The sequence below is a fragment of the Eschrichtius robustus genome, chromosome 15 (assembly GCF_028021215.1).
Source record: "Eschrichtius robustus isolate mEscRob2 chromosome 15, mEscRob2.pri, whole genome shotgun sequence".
Taxonomy (NCBI): Eukaryota; Metazoa; Chordata; class Mammalia; order Artiodactyla; family Eschrichtiidae; genus Eschrichtius; species Eschrichtius robustus.
This window is the reverse complement of record NC_090838.1, coordinates 63,811,911-63,832,035: the sequence shown is the minus strand read 5'-3', so window position 1 is coordinate 63,832,035 and position 20,125 is coordinate 63,811,911. Positions and strand designations below refer to the sequence as shown.

The window sequence follows — 20,125 nt, the reverse complement described above, 5'->3', positions numbered from 1 at the left end:
ACCGCACAAGAAACTGGAAGAGTGGGACAACTTTCCACGTCCGGTATTATTGGAATTCTGAAGGTTACACCCACGAACTAATGGACCTCTGCTACCACCCTCCGGCTAAGGAGGGAATTGCAGCCATCAGAGTCCTCTTTACTAATCAAGCGTCCCAGCCGGCCGGCGTGACGACGTCATCTCGACGGGCGGTGGCGCATGCGCAGTAGAAGGAGGTCCGCGATCTGCGTGGGCTTGTGTCTAGGCGCCTGTGGTTCGGGGCTCGTGCTGGCACCGGGGGCGCCGTGTTGGCGACTTTGGCACTCTTGGCGTTGGGTGGGCGGCATCTTGGGGGTCACATGAGCCAGTGGCATCATGCCCACGGGCGCTGGGGTCAGGGTCGCAGCTTTTCCGGACGTTCGTCGGCCAAGAGGAAGGGCGGAAACCACATCCCGGAAAGGTAATAGGCCTTGGCCCCTGGGAGTTGCCGGTGGAGCTCAGAGCCCCTGGGCCTGGGCTTCGTCTCTTGTGCTGTCTCCTGTCAGTGTTCCCCCGCGCGCTGGCCCGTCCGCGCTGTGCTAGGGGGGTATTGGTCGTCTCGCGGCTCAGTTCACAGTAGCTGAAAGGGACAGTGTGTGATGTTCTGATTTCTCCCCATCGTTTTCAAAGGGAGGCTCTGGCCATTGCTCCTCGGGTAAAATGCAGAGGGACTGCTTTTTAACATGGGACTGTCAGTGTTGGGGACACTCCTTAATTACCAGAATGGAATCCCCTTCAGTTCCTCAAGCTGTGTTGTTTTGACACAGAAAATGTAATAGGCACTGGAACTAAGTTTGAGTGAAAAAACGCACCCGTCCCGCCGAATTTTCCATCGAAACAGTTGATTTGTGTTGTCTCTAGGAATTCTGAAGGGCGTACTATTGCTTCCTAACCGGTGTCATTTGAGAGATCTACCTCTGTACGTTCAAATGATTAATTTTGAGACTTTGCTTATATGTGCAGTAAACCCTTGAATTCCCTAAGACCTTCCTTTCCTCCATCTCATACCCCATTAAGCCCGCTTCAGTTTATCTCCTGAATTTCTTTGGAATCTGTCAGCTCTTCCTCAACATCCTAATACTGAACTTGCCTGTCTGTTGCGGTTAGGTCCTAACTAGTGTCAATATATCTTGTTTCCTTCCAATCCATTCTTCACACAAGAAACCTTCAAAGCAAGTTGGAACATTGCTCATAAACATCGCTCACAAATATTGTTTTGAGAATAGAAAACACAGTGTTGGCCTTTAAGACTCTGCGTGGTCTAGAATCCTCTCTGCTTCTCTAGCCCCATCTTGTGCCACTTTTGCCCTCACTTTCGATGCTTCAGATACACTGAATTAACCTTAGTTCTCACTCATCTGACAGAAGTCAGTTCAGATATTATTTTTCACTGTGATTCCTAGCATTAAGGAATTTGATTATCAGGTTTTGTATGAAGACTAAAACTAAACTGGGAAGTGGAAGAATTGAGTTTAAACTGTTTCAGTCAAAACGCATGTATTAATGATACCTAAGTATTCAACACCGGGCTAGGTTTCATCAGGGATACAGAAGTTCTGGCCATCTCTGGTTTTGGATATCCCTTATTTGTTGAGACCTTTGCCTTGTTTGGTTGCGTTTTATCTGTTTTCAAGATGGGAAAACAGGAACAAGGGAAGTATAGGTTATTACTAGGTGGGGTTGAACAAGTGGAGCAGCAAACTGCAAAGCAGAAAGAAGGGGGACTTACTACAGAGGGATATGATTTCCATTTTCAAGGCGCCTGCATCCTATGCAGGGAGACAGCCTAACATAAAATGTGCCTAACAAAAAATATATTAATAGGTGGAAAGACTATCTCCCAGTTGGACAGCGGATGCCTGGGACTCGTTTCATTGCTTTCAAAGTTCCTTTAAAAAAGGTAAGCAAAAGTTAATACTGTATTCTTCCAGAAATCTGAATTCACCATATAGAGCCCTGGCTCTCAACCCCGTCGTACTCCATTTTCCCTTTTTATAGCAAATACTTTTTAATACCTCCTTTACTATCCAGAAATGGAATTCACAGATAAATACAACCTACTTTTGTACTTAATTTAAAAAAAAAACAATGTAATGCCCTAACTATAAATAAAAAATAAAGTAATTTAAAAGAAAGTAATATGTGTTTCAATATGTAAATGTGTGGGGATGACTATACTAGAAATAAAGAAATAGTCAGTTACTTGTACCATGAATGCAATAAACTATGAACTTTGATTGATAAGGATGTGTCAGTGTTGGTTCATGAATTGTCACAAATGAAGCACACTGGTATGGCATGTTGATAGTGGGGAAGGCTGTGTGGGATGAAGGAGAGAGGGTATAAGTGGGAACTGTGTACTTTTTGCTCAGTTTTGCTGTGAATCTAAAACTGCTGTAAAACTAGTCTACTAATTTAAAAAAAAAGTGTGTTGCTGGCACTTGAATAACCAAACAGATCAATGGAACAGAGTACATAAATAAGCCAAATACATAAAAGAATATTTAGCAGTGAAAGCCATCCTTCATATATGTAGATATTCAAGAAGTATTTATTTATGTGTCTATTTACAGGCACTCTGCTTGGAGCTGGCAATACAGTGGTAGGCAAAATTGATGTGGTCCCTGCCTTCTGGGAGTTTACAGTCTCTTTAGGAGACCAACATGAAATAAACAAACATAGAAATAAATATATAGAAGTGAGCTTGTTTTCTTCCGTCTAATCTCTCTGGAAGAAAGGATTGGAATATTGCTTGTAAATTCCAGAGGAGAAAACTTTCCTTTGAATCTCATATGTTAGCATCACAGGGTTTGAATAAATGGATAATATAAAAAAGGATTTTAAACACATGTTCTTTCTTATTTTATTCTCTCTGACAGAGTTTTGAAAAGAATCTTGCTCCAGAAGAATGTTTTTCCCCCTTGGATCTCTTTAACAAAATCCAAGAACAGAATGAAGAACTTGGGCTGATTATTGACTTAACATATACTCGCCGCTATTATAAGCCAGAGGTAAATGGAACCCGTAATTGAAAATGACCTTCTTTCTGATACTGTAATAATTCATAGTAATTCAGTAGTTATCATCTTATGCTAAGGTGAATCCTGGCCTTCTTTCATGGGTTCAAAAAGGGAAGCTAGTGGTTTCCTTAAATACACATTTCTAATTGCTGTTTCAAAATGAGATTAAAGATATGAATTGAACTATAGTATTTGGCAGTAGGCTCTAGATATGCTTAAGAAATTCTGTAAGCTTCCACGTTCTATATTTTGAAAATGAAGTAAACTTTTAGTAAGAATAGTAGTAGCCTAAAAGGAAAGAAAGGTATGTCCATTATGTCTTTAGTACTTATTTTAAGCAGTTGCCTGAGCATGTTTAAGCATCACGGTAAAAGACAATTGTTCTCTAAGTTTTATGCTTTCTTTGCCTAATACTTTCTGATATAATACAGAAACCCATATATTCTCTTGGCCCATGTAGGACATACCAGTGCAAAAGAATTATCCTTCTTCTGACCTGTTCCATGGCCTTGGGAGACAGTAACACCTAATGTTTGTTAATATTTGTATAGCAGTTTGCCATTTAGAAAGTTCTTTCATATCCATTGACTTAATCTTCACAACAGTCCTTTGCTGTTGAAGTGGAAGTAGTACTGATATCTCCTACTGAGTGCTTACTCTGCACTAAGCTCAGAGGATAGACAACTACAATTACTAATTTTACAGACGATGAAACTGACTCTCGGAAAAGGAAGAATTGAAATTTCAACTCAGTTATTCCTCTTTTTTTTTATTGTGGTAAAATATACATAAATAATATTTATTTTAACCATTTATAAATATGCAGTTCAGTGGCATTAAATACAGTCACAGTGTTGTGTAACCATCACCACTGTGTGTAACCAAAACTTTTTCATCATCCTCAACAGAAACTCTGTAACCATCAAACAGTAACAACCCCATTTTCCCTCCCACCAGCCCTTAGTAATCTCTATTCTATTTTCTGTCTCTGAATTTGCCTATTCTAGGTACCTCGTGTAAGTGGAATCTATAATATTTGTCCTTCTATGTCTGGCTTATTTCACTAAACATAGTGTTTTCAAGGTTCATCCATGTTATAGCATGTAACAAAATGCCATTCCTTTTTTGGCTTAATAAATCCCACTGTGTGTATATACCATATTTTGTTATTCATCGGTTGATTGACACTTGGGTTGTTTCCACCTTGTAGCTATTGTGAATCATGCTGCTATGATCATTGGTGTACAAATATTTGTTCAAATCCCTGCTTTCAGTTCTTTTAGATGTGCAGTGTAGGTAGTAGCAGAGTTGTTGGATTATATGGTAGCTCTACGTTTAACCTTTGAGAAACTGCCAAACTGTTTTCTACAGTGTCGTCTTGTTTTTAAAGAATTATCACAAATTTTAAACATATACAAAAGTATACAAAATACTGTGAGTGTTCCTTGTATACCCATGAACTCATCAAGCTTTAATATTTACCAACTGATGGCTGTCATGTTTTATCTATACCCCCACCTGTTTCACCCTATTCCATATTATCTTGAAGCAGCGCCAAAACAACATGTAATTACACCATACATTTTTGGTATGTATATTTAAAATATAGGACTTTTATTCCTTAATATCATTTTTTAATACTAAATACCCAGTGAGTGCTCAAATTTGCAGTTGTCTCCTAAATGTCATAAAAAATTGCTTTTAAGAATTTTGAGGGCTTCCCTGGTGGCACAGTGGTTGAGAATCTGCCTGCCAATGCAGGGGACACGGGTTCGAGCCCTGGTCTGGGAAGATCCCACATGCTGCGGAGCAACTAGGCCCGTGAGCCACAATTACTGAGCCTGCGCGTCTGGAGCCTATGCTCCGCAACAAGAGAGGCCACGATAGTGAGAGGCCTGCGCACCGCGATGAAGAGTGGCCCCCACCTGCCACAACTAGAGAAAGCCCTCACACAGAAACAAAGACCCAACACAGCCATAAATAAATAAATAAATAAAATTTAAAAAAAAAAAGAATTTTGAATTAGATCCAAATAAGGTCCATCCTTTGCCATTGATTGTTAGGTCTCTGAAGTCTTATTATAGGTTCTCCCTCCATGTCTCTCTCGCTTTTTTTTTCCTCCTTGAAATTTATTTTTAAAGAAACCAGGTAATTTGTCCCATCTAGATTTTGATGATTACATTCCATGTGTTGTTAACATATTCTTCAATCCTTTTATTTCCTGTAAATTGGTAGTTGATCAGAATGAAGCTTGCATGTTTTGTTTTGGCAAGACAGTTACCTAGGTGATGATGTGTTCTTCCATGGAGACATATAATTGTCTCTTTCTGTGATATTAGCAGTCACTGATGATTCATACCTACATCCATTAATGCAGTTGAGGCTTCAAAAAATGGTGAATTCTGTTGTTCTTTTTTCACTTATTAGCTGGGTATATTTATATCAGGAGAAGATTCCCGTCATCAACTATTTGGTTGCCCAGTTGTAGAGGCATGATTCTCTTCTTTTATTTAACAGTTTTCAAAATAATGAGTTGGTTCACAAATATCCTCCAGTGGTGACCAATTTTTTAAAATTTATTTATTCGTATCACCGTGGACTCCGTTACAGTTATTATTCTAACTGAGGCCCTATCTTTGGCCATTTGGAGCTTCTCAGTGACTCCTGAGTCCTTTTGACATGACATCAGTTGTTTCTAGACTTTTTCAGTGGTCAGAGCTAGGAAATATGTGTTTGTTTTTAATATAAAATATGTCATAGGTTCATACTGCTACTTTCCATTTAAATTCAGAACTATAGAACTTTCACTTATCCTTTTCTGTCTTCTATTGATAGTCTACTTTCTCCCACCCCAAGAATACCAGTTCTCAACAATGCCTGAAATTTGCTCTGTTTCCTAATTCGAATCCAAGTTCTTCTGACTCTATTCTACTATTCTACTTAAATTACGGGTGCTTTATGGCCCTTGAAATGTCAGATAGAACATAAATGTAGGTAGAACTGTTTATATCATTTTGAGTTACATGTGCATTCATTTACATGGATTTGCTTTTCCTTTTGCATGCCTAGTAACTGTCCATTCTGCAGTTTTAATGAAAATCAAGTGATACTGGTTAAAGCAGCTTTGGAAAAAATGGCTCTTATCAGAATGACTGACATACTAAGTTTAATGTACTCTCTTGGTTTATATTCTGCCTTCTCTAATTAATTTTTTATTATTTCCCTACAAATGAAATAATACATATTTTCATGGTTTTGCCTTATAGGACTTACCAGAAACTATTCGTTATTTAAAAATTTGTACAATTGGGCATCAGGTGCCAGATGATGACACTATTTTTAAATTCCAATGTGCTGTTAATGGGTTTTTGAAAGAAAATAAAGATAATGGTGAGTTGTTTTTCTTTTTTTTTTTTCCTTTCCCTGAAGTTTGGTATGCATTTTGAGTGGGGTTGGGGATTTTTAACATTTTTAATAGCTCTGACATTAGGCCTGTTGTGTTTGATAAGATTAAGGTGGAAATGTCAGATGGTGCTAATAGGGTATGGTGTTTTTCCTGTTTATGGTCACAAACAATTTAGTTTAGTTTGGAAAGTGATTTTTGTGAGAAATATGAACTGAACTAGCTTACTTATCTCTTTAAAAATTTGAATGGAAAATACAAAAAAAAATGTTCTTTTGTCCTATTTATTGGTTGAGGGGTGGAAGAAAAGGTTAAGACTCTCAGGTTCTTAGCGTATATAAAAGAGAAAACAAAAAGCAAACATTCGGAGTGAGACAGATCCCTAGAAGCCAAACAAAACAGAGTGGAACAGAAGAGTGGCTTCCTCATCATATGTGTTTAAGATATTTTTGCTGCTTTTATACTGTGGGTGCAAGTGAGGAAGAACACTACCACCTCTTCTTCTTATCTTCAGACAGGAAGAACTTGAAAGGCTGGTGTTTTCTTGTTTCCGCTTTCAAATCTGCTCTGTTGATAGTAGGTCTTAATAGCGTCTGAATTTTAAGGATCCACTTGCCTTTTTCTAGCATCTAACTATCAGAAGGAACATGGTATTTGCCATGTTTTAAGACTGAGGAATCTTTTGTCTTTGGAACGCCACTGCCCCACATGAGAAAGTGTTCATTTTGTCCTCTTTCTAAATTTAGCCTGAGGAGTGTGCACTTTATTAAATAAATCTAACAGACAGTAAATATTCCGTGTATCTATAAAATGATGCACATCTATACATAAAACAGGGAGTAGGGGAGAAGGAATAGAGATGGAGGTGGGAAGATAGGGGATAGGAGGTGAGAGAGGGAGAGACTGGAATTTCAAGATAAATTTTCATTCTATAACCTGGTTGCTTAATGCAGGTATTAGCTCTTAAATATCTTAAGCCCTATTCACAGATCTTCCCTGTACTTTAGCTTTAAAACTTGAGAGGCTTGGCTTGCCTGTGATAACCAAGGTGTCTACAAAGTAGGCAAATTATCTGATTTGTGGAAACTGTAGTCACAGAAATGCTACCTCTTAAGATGTTAGGGTGCAGCTGCCGGCCTCCTCACTTCCTCCAGGCTCCTTTGTGTGTGTTCTGTCTGTTCTGCGTGGGCTAGAAGATCCTTACAAGTGCATGAGAACACGTTTGTAAACCTTGATTGTTCACATGTTATACCAAGTGTAGTCCATTGCATATGCTGACTCCTCTGTGGGTCTTCTGCATGCAGTGGGCTAACTTCACCATGCTCTCTGCCATTGCAACCTTAGTTATGATCCATTGGTGGCTTCCTCTGCTATAAGCCCCTCCCACAGGTGCCAGGCTCACTGATAATGAGGAGGAGACTATACTATCCACTCCCTAGAATTGGTAGAGACTCAGAAAATAAATTGTTTTAGTAAACACCGAGAGGCTTATAGGTTTGTTTTTAGGGCACGGGGATACAGAGATGACTAGAAGTCTTTGTTCAGTAGCAACTTACAGTTATCTAGGAAGATAAACATGTAGTGACTATAAGTGGGTTAATTATAATAAAAGAATCAAGTGCAGTAGGAATATAGAGGAGAAATTGAGGAAGGCCTGACTGAGGAGACAGCATTTGAGCTGGGCTTGGGGGAAGAGGATTTTGCCGGAATGAGGAAAGGACAGCCCAGATATTGGGAACAAGTACAAAAGGCACAGGGCTTGAACTTGTGCTCTGGAGGGGCAGCCTCTGGTGTGACTAGAGGGTAGTGTGAAAGGGCAAAGAATTCATACATTCATTTTCAGCAAATATTTGTATAACACCTTCTAAGTTGAAGGCACTGTTCTAGGAAGTAGGAACAGAATAAAGTTCTTGCCCTTACGTACTTTACATTCTAGTGGGGGAGAGAGATAAAGAAACAAGTACATATATGGAGTGTCAAGTGGTGGTAAATGCTTTGGAGAATAACAAAACAAGATGAAGAGGTAAGGGAATGTGGTAGGTGATCAGGGAAGTCCCCTCTATTAAGATTTCGATTGAGCGGAGCCTTGAAGTGAGAAACAAGCCATTGGATATCTGGAAGAGTGGAGATGGGGTGGGAGGGTGTGTTCTGAAGCAGAAGGAATAGTAGGTGCAAAGTCCCTGAGGCACGACTGTGCTTGGCATGTTTGAGGAATAGTAAGGAGACCAGTGTGGCTGGACAGGGGAAAGTGAGTGAGGGCAGGGCAGTAGAGAATGGGATAGGGAGGCTCGCAGGGGAAAGGAGGGAGGTGGATGATGTAGGTCCTTGTAAGTCATAGTTTGAACTTCTAATTCAGTTGGAGAGACAGACTAATATTTGTTTATAAAGAGTTCTCAATGCTATGCTGAAAACTTGGGCTTTATTCTGTGCTAAGTGAAGATTTTTAAGCAACAGAGCAATCCAGCCAAGTTTATATTTTAGAGAGATAACATCTTCCATATGGAGGATCAGTTGAAATAGAAGAGATTGTTAGAATTGTAGGGCGGTAGTAATCCAGGCAGGAGATGACGAATGCCAGACACCACCTAGTCACAGACATACCTTTTGCAGAGATCAGCTACATGTTGTTTTTTATTTACTTTCTCATATAATTTTTTTTAAGTCCTGGACCACGAAATACTGTGGCATAGTTGGAAAAATCTGAGACTCGATTCTAGTCTTTTTTCTGTTTGCCTGCTGTGCAGCTTGGGCTTACGTCTCAAGCCTTACTTTTTCATTGTGAAATAAGAACGGTGCTACTTAACCTGAGAACTCCACAGGCACATAGACCCGTGGCGTGTGAGGAGCAGTGAAGGAGAGAAGGAATGGAAGTGCTTTGGGGGACCCCAAGAGCCCTTCAGAAACCGTTTGTTCTTTTTAATATTGAGCATTAAAAGTGAAGGCATTCCATTTGTTTCACTCAAAAACAAATTCTATTCTTCTGATGGCCTGTTTTTTTTGTCCACTCCCTTTTTCTATAGTCAGATCAGTTCCTGATGGGCATTCTCCAGTCCACACTATTGCATCTGATTGGAGGCTATGCAAAATTTCCCAGAGACAATGAATTTTGACTTTATAGTAGTTCATTCTTTATAGTACGTTCCTGCAAAAACACTCTTTTCTTCAGAGTTTTTCCTTTTCAGGATAATGGTAGTGTTGTGGTAACCAATAAACGCTACTCTTCAGAAAATTGTATAACTTGTTTTTAGTGTATCTACTTCACTTACTTAATTCCATATTCCCTGTTTTATAGACAGACTTATTGGTGTCCACTGTACCCATGGTTTAAACAGGACTGGCTACCTCATCTGCAGGTGAGTTGCCAACCCCAAGAGGCAGAGCATGTTTAAATTGTTCTGTTTACAATAGTAATGTAAGCTAATGTAAGCTGAATGCAAAAAATGCAGTCAGAGAAATGTATGAAGTGGAAGGCAATTTTGCCCCCTACTCAGATGTTACCACCAGTAATAATTTAGCACATATTTTTTCAGACGTAAAAAATGCAGATATAAGCATATACAGTGGTCCCTTGGTATCTGCAGGGGGATTGGTTTTAGGACTCCCCATGGATCCAAAAATCCTCGGATGCTCAAGTCCCGTATGTAAAATGGTGTAGTACAGTCGGGCTTCCATATCTGCAGGTTATGGAACCGTTGGATATACAGAACTGACTGTACATGTGATTTAATGGTATAGTGTTTTAGACATTCTGGTTTATAATTTAATATATGGAGGACATCTTCCTCTGAAAATATTTGGAGACCTCATTCTTATTTATTTATTTATTATTCTTTTTTTCCTCCAAATTTGCTTTATGTAGTTGGATATAAATTAATGAACCAAAACTTAAGCAAGATACATGTAACAATGTAATAGCACCTGATACTCTAATTCTTTCAGTTTTTCTCAAACTCATCATGGGGCTCGTAAGAAAATTAACCAACGTGGTTACTACTACAGTTGAATGTCAAATCTTTAAGTGCTTATGACATACTAAATACTTGTATAATGCACTTATGAAGAACCCTTCGAGAGACTTGTGTATGTAGAAAAAAGTGTTAAGAGTCAAATATTCAACTCAATATAAAATAATAAGAAACACTTCTGATTTGTTAGGTTGAGATTGCTTCTCCTTTTACTAATGAATGATTTTTTTAGCTGTAATATCACTGAGCTGAACAAATATGTCACCTTGGAGTACATAAGGAAAAATAAACACATGCTAAATGGGTAAAACATTACAACTACACCTTTACTAGACCATCTCTACTTCTAACACTTCAGAAGCTTAGAGATTCAGAGTGTTCTTACATTAATTGCAAGAAAAATATAAAGGAGAAATTCCTTCTTTTTTGAGATCACAGCTGTGAAGTCGTGATTATACAAATTCTGCATTTGTGTGCAAAACATGAAACACAGTTCTCTTAGTTCTCCCTGCTTAGAATTGTCAGTCAACTAGCAGGACTTTCCTTCCAAGAAACAGAGACTGAGATGTGTTTTATATAACGTCAATAACCTCAGCACTACAATAAGAAGACATGCAGTATCCTTTTGCTGTGGTTCAAGACAACAGGGAAGGAGGTCACAGGAAAGAAGAAATCAAAATTGTTACAACTGAGAAACTTTTCTCAGTTTAACCATGGTGCCACTTTCATTTTTACATAAGCATGGTGGCATAATTCAAGCTCGATAAATCAGAATTCTTAATATTTAATATTTAAAATTTACCTTGACTTTTAATTATCACCATGTTAACAACCAAAATAATTCGATGAAACGCATAAGAAAGGGTAATGTTAAACCCCACTTTACTAGAGTTAGTTTCTGGACACATTAACTCATTTTTTTTATAGAAGAGGGACAGTGAATCTCAGTTTGCTTACAAGCTAGGAGATCACTTTGAATTCTGCATTTGTTAACTGCAAACAGATATAGCACTTGTAACAGGTTATAACTGGTTTTCAGCTGGTTTTCAAGCACAGAGCCAGCCCCAACAGTAATAGTACACTATTTAAAAAGACCTAAGGCAATGAATTCCATTTCCAGTGGAAAAAAAGAATCATATGGTCTTGGACAAACAATTCTGATGGTTTACTTAACAGTCACTTAGTAGTTCTTCCTTGCTCATAGAACTTTATGACTTTTTTGAGGAGTGAAGCATTCAGCTTTAGTGGATAAATCCTTGTTAGGCTAAGACAATCATTATCATATCCCTCTTTGCCATGAATTGACTTATGAATGGTCATATCAATCTGTTTTGGCAAATGAGTAATTAGGGGAAGGCTGTTATTGTGCTTATGAGAATGATATTTTTCTCTGAAAAAAGATAAATATGCATTAGGAAAATGACCATTTGGGCTCTTTTTCTGCTTCCTCCTTGTTTTGTGAGAATATGATACTTGGTTTTACAGCAGCCATCTTGTGACCCTGAGATGATCATATGCCAATAATGACAAATGGTAGATTAGAAAGAACCAGCAAAGACAGAAAACAGCAACATCAATAGTAACAACAGTCACAGCAAAAGAACAATGGGACCTTAACTTGTGGAGTTCCTATAAAGTAAAAAATAAATGCTCTATGTTTATTCTAAAAAATAAAGAACTATGCAAACCAGCTTAAAACTCCTTTTTTTGTGCCAGTGTTATAAAATGTAGCTTTTAATAAAACCTTGACCCAAATGCCAGCAACTTCAGAAAAGAATTTGGGTAGGGGGAAGAAGAAAGTTATCTCACTTAGGAAAAACAACCACTATCTTTATCCTAATCTTCGACACACAATTTAAACGTATATAGCTGCTGTAACACTTTACACAGTTCCTATGTAGTAGAGCAATAATAAGATCTAAATACAATTATATTTTTAAACACTGGGTGAAGGCTTTACATAAAAATACCATCCTACTTTTCCCCCTAAATTTCTAAAATATCACTTGCTTTTCCCCAACATCTGCAGCCGTTCAGGAATCTTTAGGAAAGTTTCATGCATGATCTTAATTCCTAATCCCTGGCTCTTTGGGCTCAATGACAAAAGATCAAAACCACCAAAAATGATGGTTCACTTGAAGTCAGGTGAGAGACAGTGGTTCAGTTAGTCTCGTAGGACAAAAGCAGTGCTGCATCAACTGTCTCCATGCAGGAGGGGCACGTGAAGGATCTCATCAGCCAGTCATCTGTACAGCCCAGGTGATCTGCATACACAGCAGAAATCAAATTGGGTTCTCATAAACAAAGTCCATCATACAGATCACACACTCCCGGATCTTTTTTTTAAATATTTGTTTTATTTTATTTATTCATTTATTTATTTGGTTGTGCCGGGTCTTAGTTGCAGCCGGTGGGCTCCTTCGTTGTGGCATGCAAACTCTTAGTTGCGGCATGCATGTGGGATCTAGTTCCCTGACCAGGGAACGAACCCGGGCCCCCTGCATTGGGAGTGTGGAGTCTTTAGCCACTGCACCAGCAGGGAAGTCCCCCGGATCCTTTTTTCTGATCCATTTCTTCCAGGGTCATAAACTCCTTCAGGCTGATGCTGTATGAGGCCTATTCTTTGAGCTATCCTAATTTGCTCCTCTCGGCTGAGTTGCTAGGCGAGTCTGGCTAGGTGTTGGATGAGAGACCAAAACTGGAACTTGATCCAGATATGGCAGCAGCAGCTCCTGATCCAGCTCCGTCCCCTTGCCAAAGCTAGCCCAGTCGGACTGAGACTTGTGAGGCAGGGAGATGTCATCCGAAGTGGGGGACTTAAGGCAGTTCCCCATCTTCTGGGGCTTGAGTGTGTGATCTGTGTGCTGCTTTGACAGTCTTCCAACCTCATTCTTTTTTAAAAAAAAATTAAGGTTTATTTATTTTTGAATTTTTAAAATTTATTTATTTTTTATACAGCAGGTTCTTATTAGTTATCTGTTTTATACATATTAGTGTATATATGTCCATCTCAATCTCCCAATTCATCTCACGACCACTGACCCCCGCCCTGCCCCGCTTTCCCCCCTTGATGTCCATACGTTTGTTCTCTACATCTGTGTCTCTATTTCTGCCTTGCAAACCGGTTCTTCTGTACCACTTTTCTAGATTCCACATATATGCATTAATATACAATATTTGTTTTTCTCTTTCTGACTTACTTCACTCTGTATGACAGTCTCTAGGTCCATCCACGTCTCTACAAATGACCCAAGTTTGTTCTTTTTTATCGCTGAGTAATATTCCATTGTATATACGTACCACATCTTCTTTGTCCATTCATCTGTCGATGGGCATTTAGGTTGCTTCCATGACCTAGCTATTGTGAATAGTGCTGCAGTGAACATTGGGGTGCATATGTCTTTTTGAATTATGGTTTTCTCTGGGTATATGGCCAGTAGTGGGATTGCTGGGTCATATGGTAATTCTAGTTTTAGTTTTTAAGGAACCTCCATAGTGTTCTCCATAGTGGCTGTATCAGTTTACATTCCCACCAGCAGTGCAAGTGGGTTCCCTTTCCTCACACCCTCTCCAGCATTTGCTGTTTGTAGATTTTCTGATGATGCCCATTCTAACCGGTGTGAGGTGATACCTCATTGTAGTTTTGATTTGCATTTATTTAATAATTAGTGATATTGAGTAGCTTTTCATGTGCTTCTTGGCCATCTGTATGTCTTCTTTGGAGAAATGTCTATATAGGTCTTCTGCCCATTTTTTTTTTTTAATTTACCATTTTTTTAAAAAATTATTAGCGCCTTTAATTATTATTTATTTATTTATTTTTTGGGCTGTGTTGGGTCTTCGTTTCTGTGCGAGGGCTTCCTCTAGCTGCGGCAAGCGGGGCCATTCCTCATCGCGGTGCGCGGGCCTCTCACTATCGTGGCCTCTCTTGCTGCGGAGCACAGGCTCCAGACGTGCAGGCTCAGTAGTTGTGGCTTACGGGCCTAGTTGCTCCACGACATGTGGGATCTTCCCAGACCAGGGCTCGAACCCGTGTCCCCTGCATTAGCAGGCAGACTCTCAACCACTGCGCCACCAGGGAAGCCCTTCTGCCCATTTTTTGATTGGGTTGTTTGTTTTTTTTAATAGTGAGCTGCATGACCTATTTACATATTTTGGAGATTAATCCTTTGTCTGTTGATTCTTTTGCAAATATTTTCTCCCATTCTGAGGGTTGTGTTTTCGTCTTGCTTATAGTTTCCTTTGCTGTGCAAAAGCATTTAAGTTTCATTAGGTCCCGTTTTTTGTTTTTTTTTTTAAGGCTGCATTGTTCCTTTGCTTACTGATGAACATATAAAAGTCAGAAGTTTTTGATATTATAAAACGTCAAAGTAATGAACATTCCTGTATGAACATCTTTGAATATATATGCTTTGTCTCAGTTAACTTCACTCAGAATGGGACTTCTGCATCAAGGAGTTTATGCCCTTATGCTTTTTGTGGGTGTTGCTACACTGTACCAATGTATGGTTGTTCATGCAGAAAATACTTATTGAGCATCTGTTATGTTTAAGCACTGTGCTGGGTGCTAGCAAAAAGACTTGTGAAATTTTGTGAGTAAAGAGACTTGACCTGCCCTTTGTGAATTCTAGCAGTCCAGAGAGGGAATAGATATTCAAGAATCATACTCTGCATGTAGAATTACAACTCTGACAAGTGCCAAGGAGAGGGACATGGTACCATGAGAGCATATTTTAGGGAGGATTTGATCTTATCATGGAGATTAGAGAAGGTTTATTTAGGGATGTTTCAGCTGATATCTGAAGGATGAGTAGGTATTAACCAGATAGGGACGTTGGGGAGAGATTTCTGAGCATAAGGAATAGCAAAAGACCCTGTAAGAGGAAAGCATATGCTGTGTTGGAGGAACTGGCCAGGAAGGTGGGGCTGTTGGGGGAGCATGTCATTATAATGGAGCTGCAAGTGTGGGTAGGAGCTCGATCGTGCAGGCTTATGTTTAAGGTTTCAGACTTGAAGAGTAATAGAAAACCACTGAACTTTTTTTGTTGAAGGTGAGTGTGTGGAACATACCCAATTGCATTTTCAACCTATCGTTTTGCTACCGAGTGGAGAATACACTGCAGGGAGAAAGAGTGGAAGCGAGGAAACAAGTTAGGAGACTTGTGTAGAAATTGGGCATAATGGTGGCTTGGACCAGGGTATGGTGGTCATTTTGGTGGAAAGATGTGGACAGATTCTAGAGGTATGTAGGCAGTATCATTGTCAGCACTGGTGGTGGGTTGAGGATGAGGGTGAGGGAGAAATAGCTGTCAGTGATGGTGATTCCTAAGTTTCTGGCTCCTGTGGTTGGTTAGATAGGGTTTTTTAGATATGATGTTAAAATTTGTCCTAATTTGTCTTTTGTTATTTGTTGGTTCTTGATGAATACTCTGTCATATTAAGTCTCCTGTTTTTAGTGTACAAAGCATTTTGACCGAAACCGACCGTTGTATGTTATCAGATAACTTTTTAACATCTGCCAGTTTGGTCCTGTATTTTATTTTCTTTCATTTATTAATTAAATTGTTGTATTAATGTAAATAATTATATTAATAGATTTTCTAAAGTTGCGTTATCCTTGCATCGTTGGAATAAAGCCTTTTTGTAGTCATGGTATATATCATTCTTTAATAATTATTGATTAGATGTGCTGATATTTTCTTAGGATTTTTATATCTATATTTGTAAAGCGAAATTGGACCTTTTTTGCAAAAACTTGATTTTCTTTTCTGTTTATGTACAAATGACTCGAATTTTGTTGTTTTGTAGATATTTGATTGATGTAGAAGGCATGTGGCCAGATGATGCAATTGAATGTAAGTATAAGGGTTGTCACTGCTTTTCCCTTTTTATAAAATGTGAAGGTAGAAGTGTAGGGGAATTTCTCAAATTTTGGAAAAAGAGAAAAGTTTGTAATTCATTTGTTCTGACATAAGATAACCTTTTACCAAAAGTTTATAAAGTTATGTATCTGGAAATAGCGAGATATAACAGCCTGAATAATTAGTCAGTGGATTTCAGCATTTTTTTTTCTTATTTAAATTTATTTAATTAATTAAGTTATTTTTGGCTGCGTTGGGTCTTCGTTGCTGTGCGGGCTTTCTCTAGTTGCGGCGAGCGGGGGCTACTCTGTTGCGGTATGCGGGCCTCTCATTGCGGTGGCTTCTCGTTGCGGAGCACAGGCTCTAGGCATGCAGGCTTCAGTAGTTGTGGCACGTGGGCTTCAGTAGTTGTGGCGCATGGGCTTAGTTGCTCTGCGGCATGTGGGATCTTCCCGGACCAGGGCTCGAACCCCTGTCCCCTGCATTGGCAGGCGGATTGTTAACCACTGCGCTACCAGGGAAGTCCCTGGATTTCAGCTTTGATCTGCTTTCTCTGGGAAAGATTTGCTTTCTGTACAGTTATTTCTAACAGTTCATCCGCTCCTCAGTATTCAATAGGAGCCGTGGACATTGCTTAGAAAGACAAAACTACATTGAAGACCTTCGGAATGGTCCCATCAGAAAGTAAGTTGCATTTTATATGTGATATTTGTGGTTAGGAAGATCTATTTTTATATCATTTAAGTTGCACATATCCCTTCTTCATGTAGCTTGTTTACTTGCTCGAGGAAACCTAAACAGATAGGAATGGGGGGAGGATGGAATTGTTATTTTCACAGGCCAAAATATAGTCACTAAATTGGCTACTGAATTTGCAGACCAGTAATATTTTGTGGAAACATTCTGTTTGAGGAATCGGGATTCCAGTGTATCCAGAACAAGTGGTTTTGAAGACTCAGTGCATATGATGGAAACAGTTCACACAGCTAATAAGTCTGTTAACCAAGGACCTAAGTATAACCTACATCCAACCCCAGGTTACCCAACATCTCGGCGTTTCCATACCCAGACCCAAGATTTTCAGCAATCAGAAAGGTATCTCTGCTTTCCCTTTTTCTAGAATTGAAATAGAAATTAATATTATATATTAGTGCAAACACATTATAATGTGAAGAATTGGTGTTTTCTTGCTGATGAGTGTCAACCAGGAGGTATTGTTTGTTCCATATTTTGCATTTAGGGCTGGAAAATCAAGTATAGGAGGGGGAATAGGTGATTTTTCAGAGGCAGTTGGGAAGAAGACTTAGGAATTTTCTTTGATTCTTAAACTTAGTTTAAGCCAATAATTTGATGTGAGTGTCAGAAAGGATCTTACATTCTTAGGCTGCATTAATAGTGGTATAGTTTTCAGAATAAAGAAGGTTGCTTTATTTAAAGAGTAAATACAAATTATAGGGAAAATGGTAAAATTCCAGTAGAGAAGCTTGCAAAGGGGTTGAACACATACACATGAGTCACAAACATACTTTTACTTGGGAAACAGGAAAAACCTCAGTACAATTAAAACAACAACAGTTTTTGCTGTTTTGCTATTAATTTAGCAAGTTTTTGACAAGGTAGTCCAGTGTATTGATTGTCAGGCTGGACCTGGGTTTGCATCCTGGCTCTGCTGTTCACCCTGTATGTGATGTTGAGTAAGATCTCTAAATTTCTATTTTCTTATCAGTTAGATGGAAATTTTAACAATATTATAAATAAAATTTTAATAACATATACCTTGGGATTGTTGTTGATTATTACATGAGTTAATAAAGTACTTCAGCACATTGTAAACTTTCAGTTTTCAAAAAAATGTTTTGGCATTTTTAGCAGATGTAAACATTTCAAAAAGGTGTTGCTTGTGTTGCCAGGGGCACTGAAAAATGGTATAGCCCTTTTGAAACATAACTGTAATAGCCATAAAAATGTTCATACCTGGTAATTCCACCATGAGGTTACAGAAATACTTAAAAATATGGAAAAATGTACATGCATTTAATCATTCAGCACATTTCTCAAACTCCCTACTATGTATCAGACTCTGGACTAGGTGCTTAGGATACAGTTGTATATGTTCTGGGATGTTAATCCCAGCGTTATTTACAGTAGTGGAAAAATTGGTAGCAGCTTGCATTTCTAATGATGAAGAATAGCTAAGTAAATTATTATATCCATACTATGATATTTTATAAAGCCATTGAAAGTGATAGCTTACTTATGATAAGTGAAAATAATAGGTTATGATTCAGCAGTCAAAAAAAGATGCTAGGGGGAAAAAGACCAAAAGTAAATATTAACCAGTTTACTTAGATTAAGTGGGATTGAGGGGTTTTGGGGGGTGTTTACTTTTCTCAGATTTCCAAATTTTCTTTTGTATGATTATATTACATTTACTGATGTTGCTTTTGAAACAATTTAATTTTCCAAATTTGTTGCATGTGCCATGGTTAGAATTTCTACATTTTATAATTAATTCATATATGTATTTACTTATAAAGTGAAAGTAAGTTCCTGGTTTTCAAAAATAAATAGCTTATTCTGTTTCATGTCAACCCTGCCACACTTGGAGAGAATGTATCTGATTAGAATAGTATGGGCATTTATCTCTATAGGGAAAGGTGGAAAGGCTTCTGGGAACCTACAGTGTGCCAAGGCATTGTGGTGGGTAATTGAAGTATATCATCTTAATTTACCTTCAAAACAATCCATGAAGATAGAAGGTATTATTAGCTCTATTTTATAAAGAACTACAAAATCCAAAGATAAGCAATTTTATCTGCTAAAATCACACAGGTAGAAAACAGTAGAACCAGAGTATCTATGTATAATTTTATAAAGCTTATTATATATATTTATTAAAACTAATAATGGTGTATTACTTTTGTTTTAAGAAAATTTTCACAGAATCAGAACATTTACCAGAGAGGCCGTATTCCTCCTCCTGGTCCCCACGGAGAGGACTGTTTACAAAGGAGGTACTCTTGGAATGTAAAGCCAAATGCCAGTCAAGCAGCGCAGAACAGAAGGTGGTATCCTGGCAGTTACTACAGACTACCCTATCCGACCTATTATAGATGGACCAAGTGACACAAGCCTACCCTGGAAATCTATCTGGAGACAGAACAGGACTGAAGACAGCCAGAGTGACTTTTTATAACATCAGGTCAAATGAGGTTTATAATCTATTTTAGTGCTCCCTTATGTGTTCGAGCTTAAGTAAAAATTATATTGATACTTAGCTCCGCTGATAAATTTGCAGTATTTACAACAGTGAAGGAAATAATCTGTCATTCCAGTCTTAAATTTTTTAAAGGAGGATGATATTTTAGAACTGATAAAAAGTAATAAAGAACATCCCTTGTAAATTATTTTTAAAAATTCTATCTTCCTTTTCTGGTGTATTTCCTTCTGACTAGACTTGTAATGTTTGTGTGTGTGTGCAGAAAATTTTTAGTGTTTTTGTCATGTTCTGTTATTACCCAATCATCAGGGTATCTTCCCCCGCCCCTTCAAACTGTTCAAGATTTCTATTAAAATCTACCTAGGAGATAATCTCTTTAGAACCTAATCACTATTTGTAATTAGTTGTAGTATTTTTGTGATTAGACATTTCTTTCTTTCTTTTGGCAGTCTATTGTTGGATTTGACCAACTTCCTTTCACTGAATTGTCAGATACGCCATCTAACACTAGATAAACTGTTAGGGATTGATTGTCAATTGAGCAGGAGAGACCAATTGATAAACGTAAATGCTAAATGCTGGGTAATTTACCTGACAGGGTAATTGTTATCAACTGGGTGGAGCTACTCAGAAAACTT

At 38.3% G+C, this 20,125-nt stretch overlaps 2 protein-coding genes and 1 pseudogene across 2 annotated transcripts in view; 1 reads left to right on the top strand and 2 right to left on the bottom strand.

Annotated features, from left to right (window-relative positions):
- Positions 1 to 239: 239 nt before the first annotated feature.
- DUSP11 (dual specificity phosphatase 11) lies at positions 240 to 19,874 on the top strand. The gene is made up of 9 exons (XM_068564774.1): positions 240 to 439; positions 1,843 to 1,918; positions 2,898 to 3,029; positions 6,305 to 6,428; positions 9,734 to 9,794; positions 16,215 to 16,261; positions 16,876 to 16,951; positions 17,180 to 17,362; positions 19,198 to 19,874. Exons 1-9 carry the CDS (start codon positions 339 to 341, stop codon positions 19,391 to 19,393), a joined length of 996 nt encoding a protein of 331 aa, XP_068420875.1. The 5' UTR covers positions 240 to 338; the 3' UTR covers positions 19,394 to 19,874.
- Positions 12,567 to 13,240, bottom strand: LOC137778037 (RING finger protein 11-like; annotated as a pseudogene).
- The window catches only part of ALMS1 (ALMS1 centrosome and basal body associated protein), a 265,152-nt gene continuing 261,511 nt past the window's right edge, over positions 16,485 to 20,125 (bottom strand). The window contains exon 18 of the mRNA XM_068564767.1: positions 16,485 to 17,060. Coding sequence (XP_068420868.1) covers positions 17,030 to 17,060 — 31 coding nt within the window. The 3' untranslated portion in view covers positions 16,485 to 17,029. The remainder of the gene's footprint in view (positions 17,061 to 20,125) is intronic.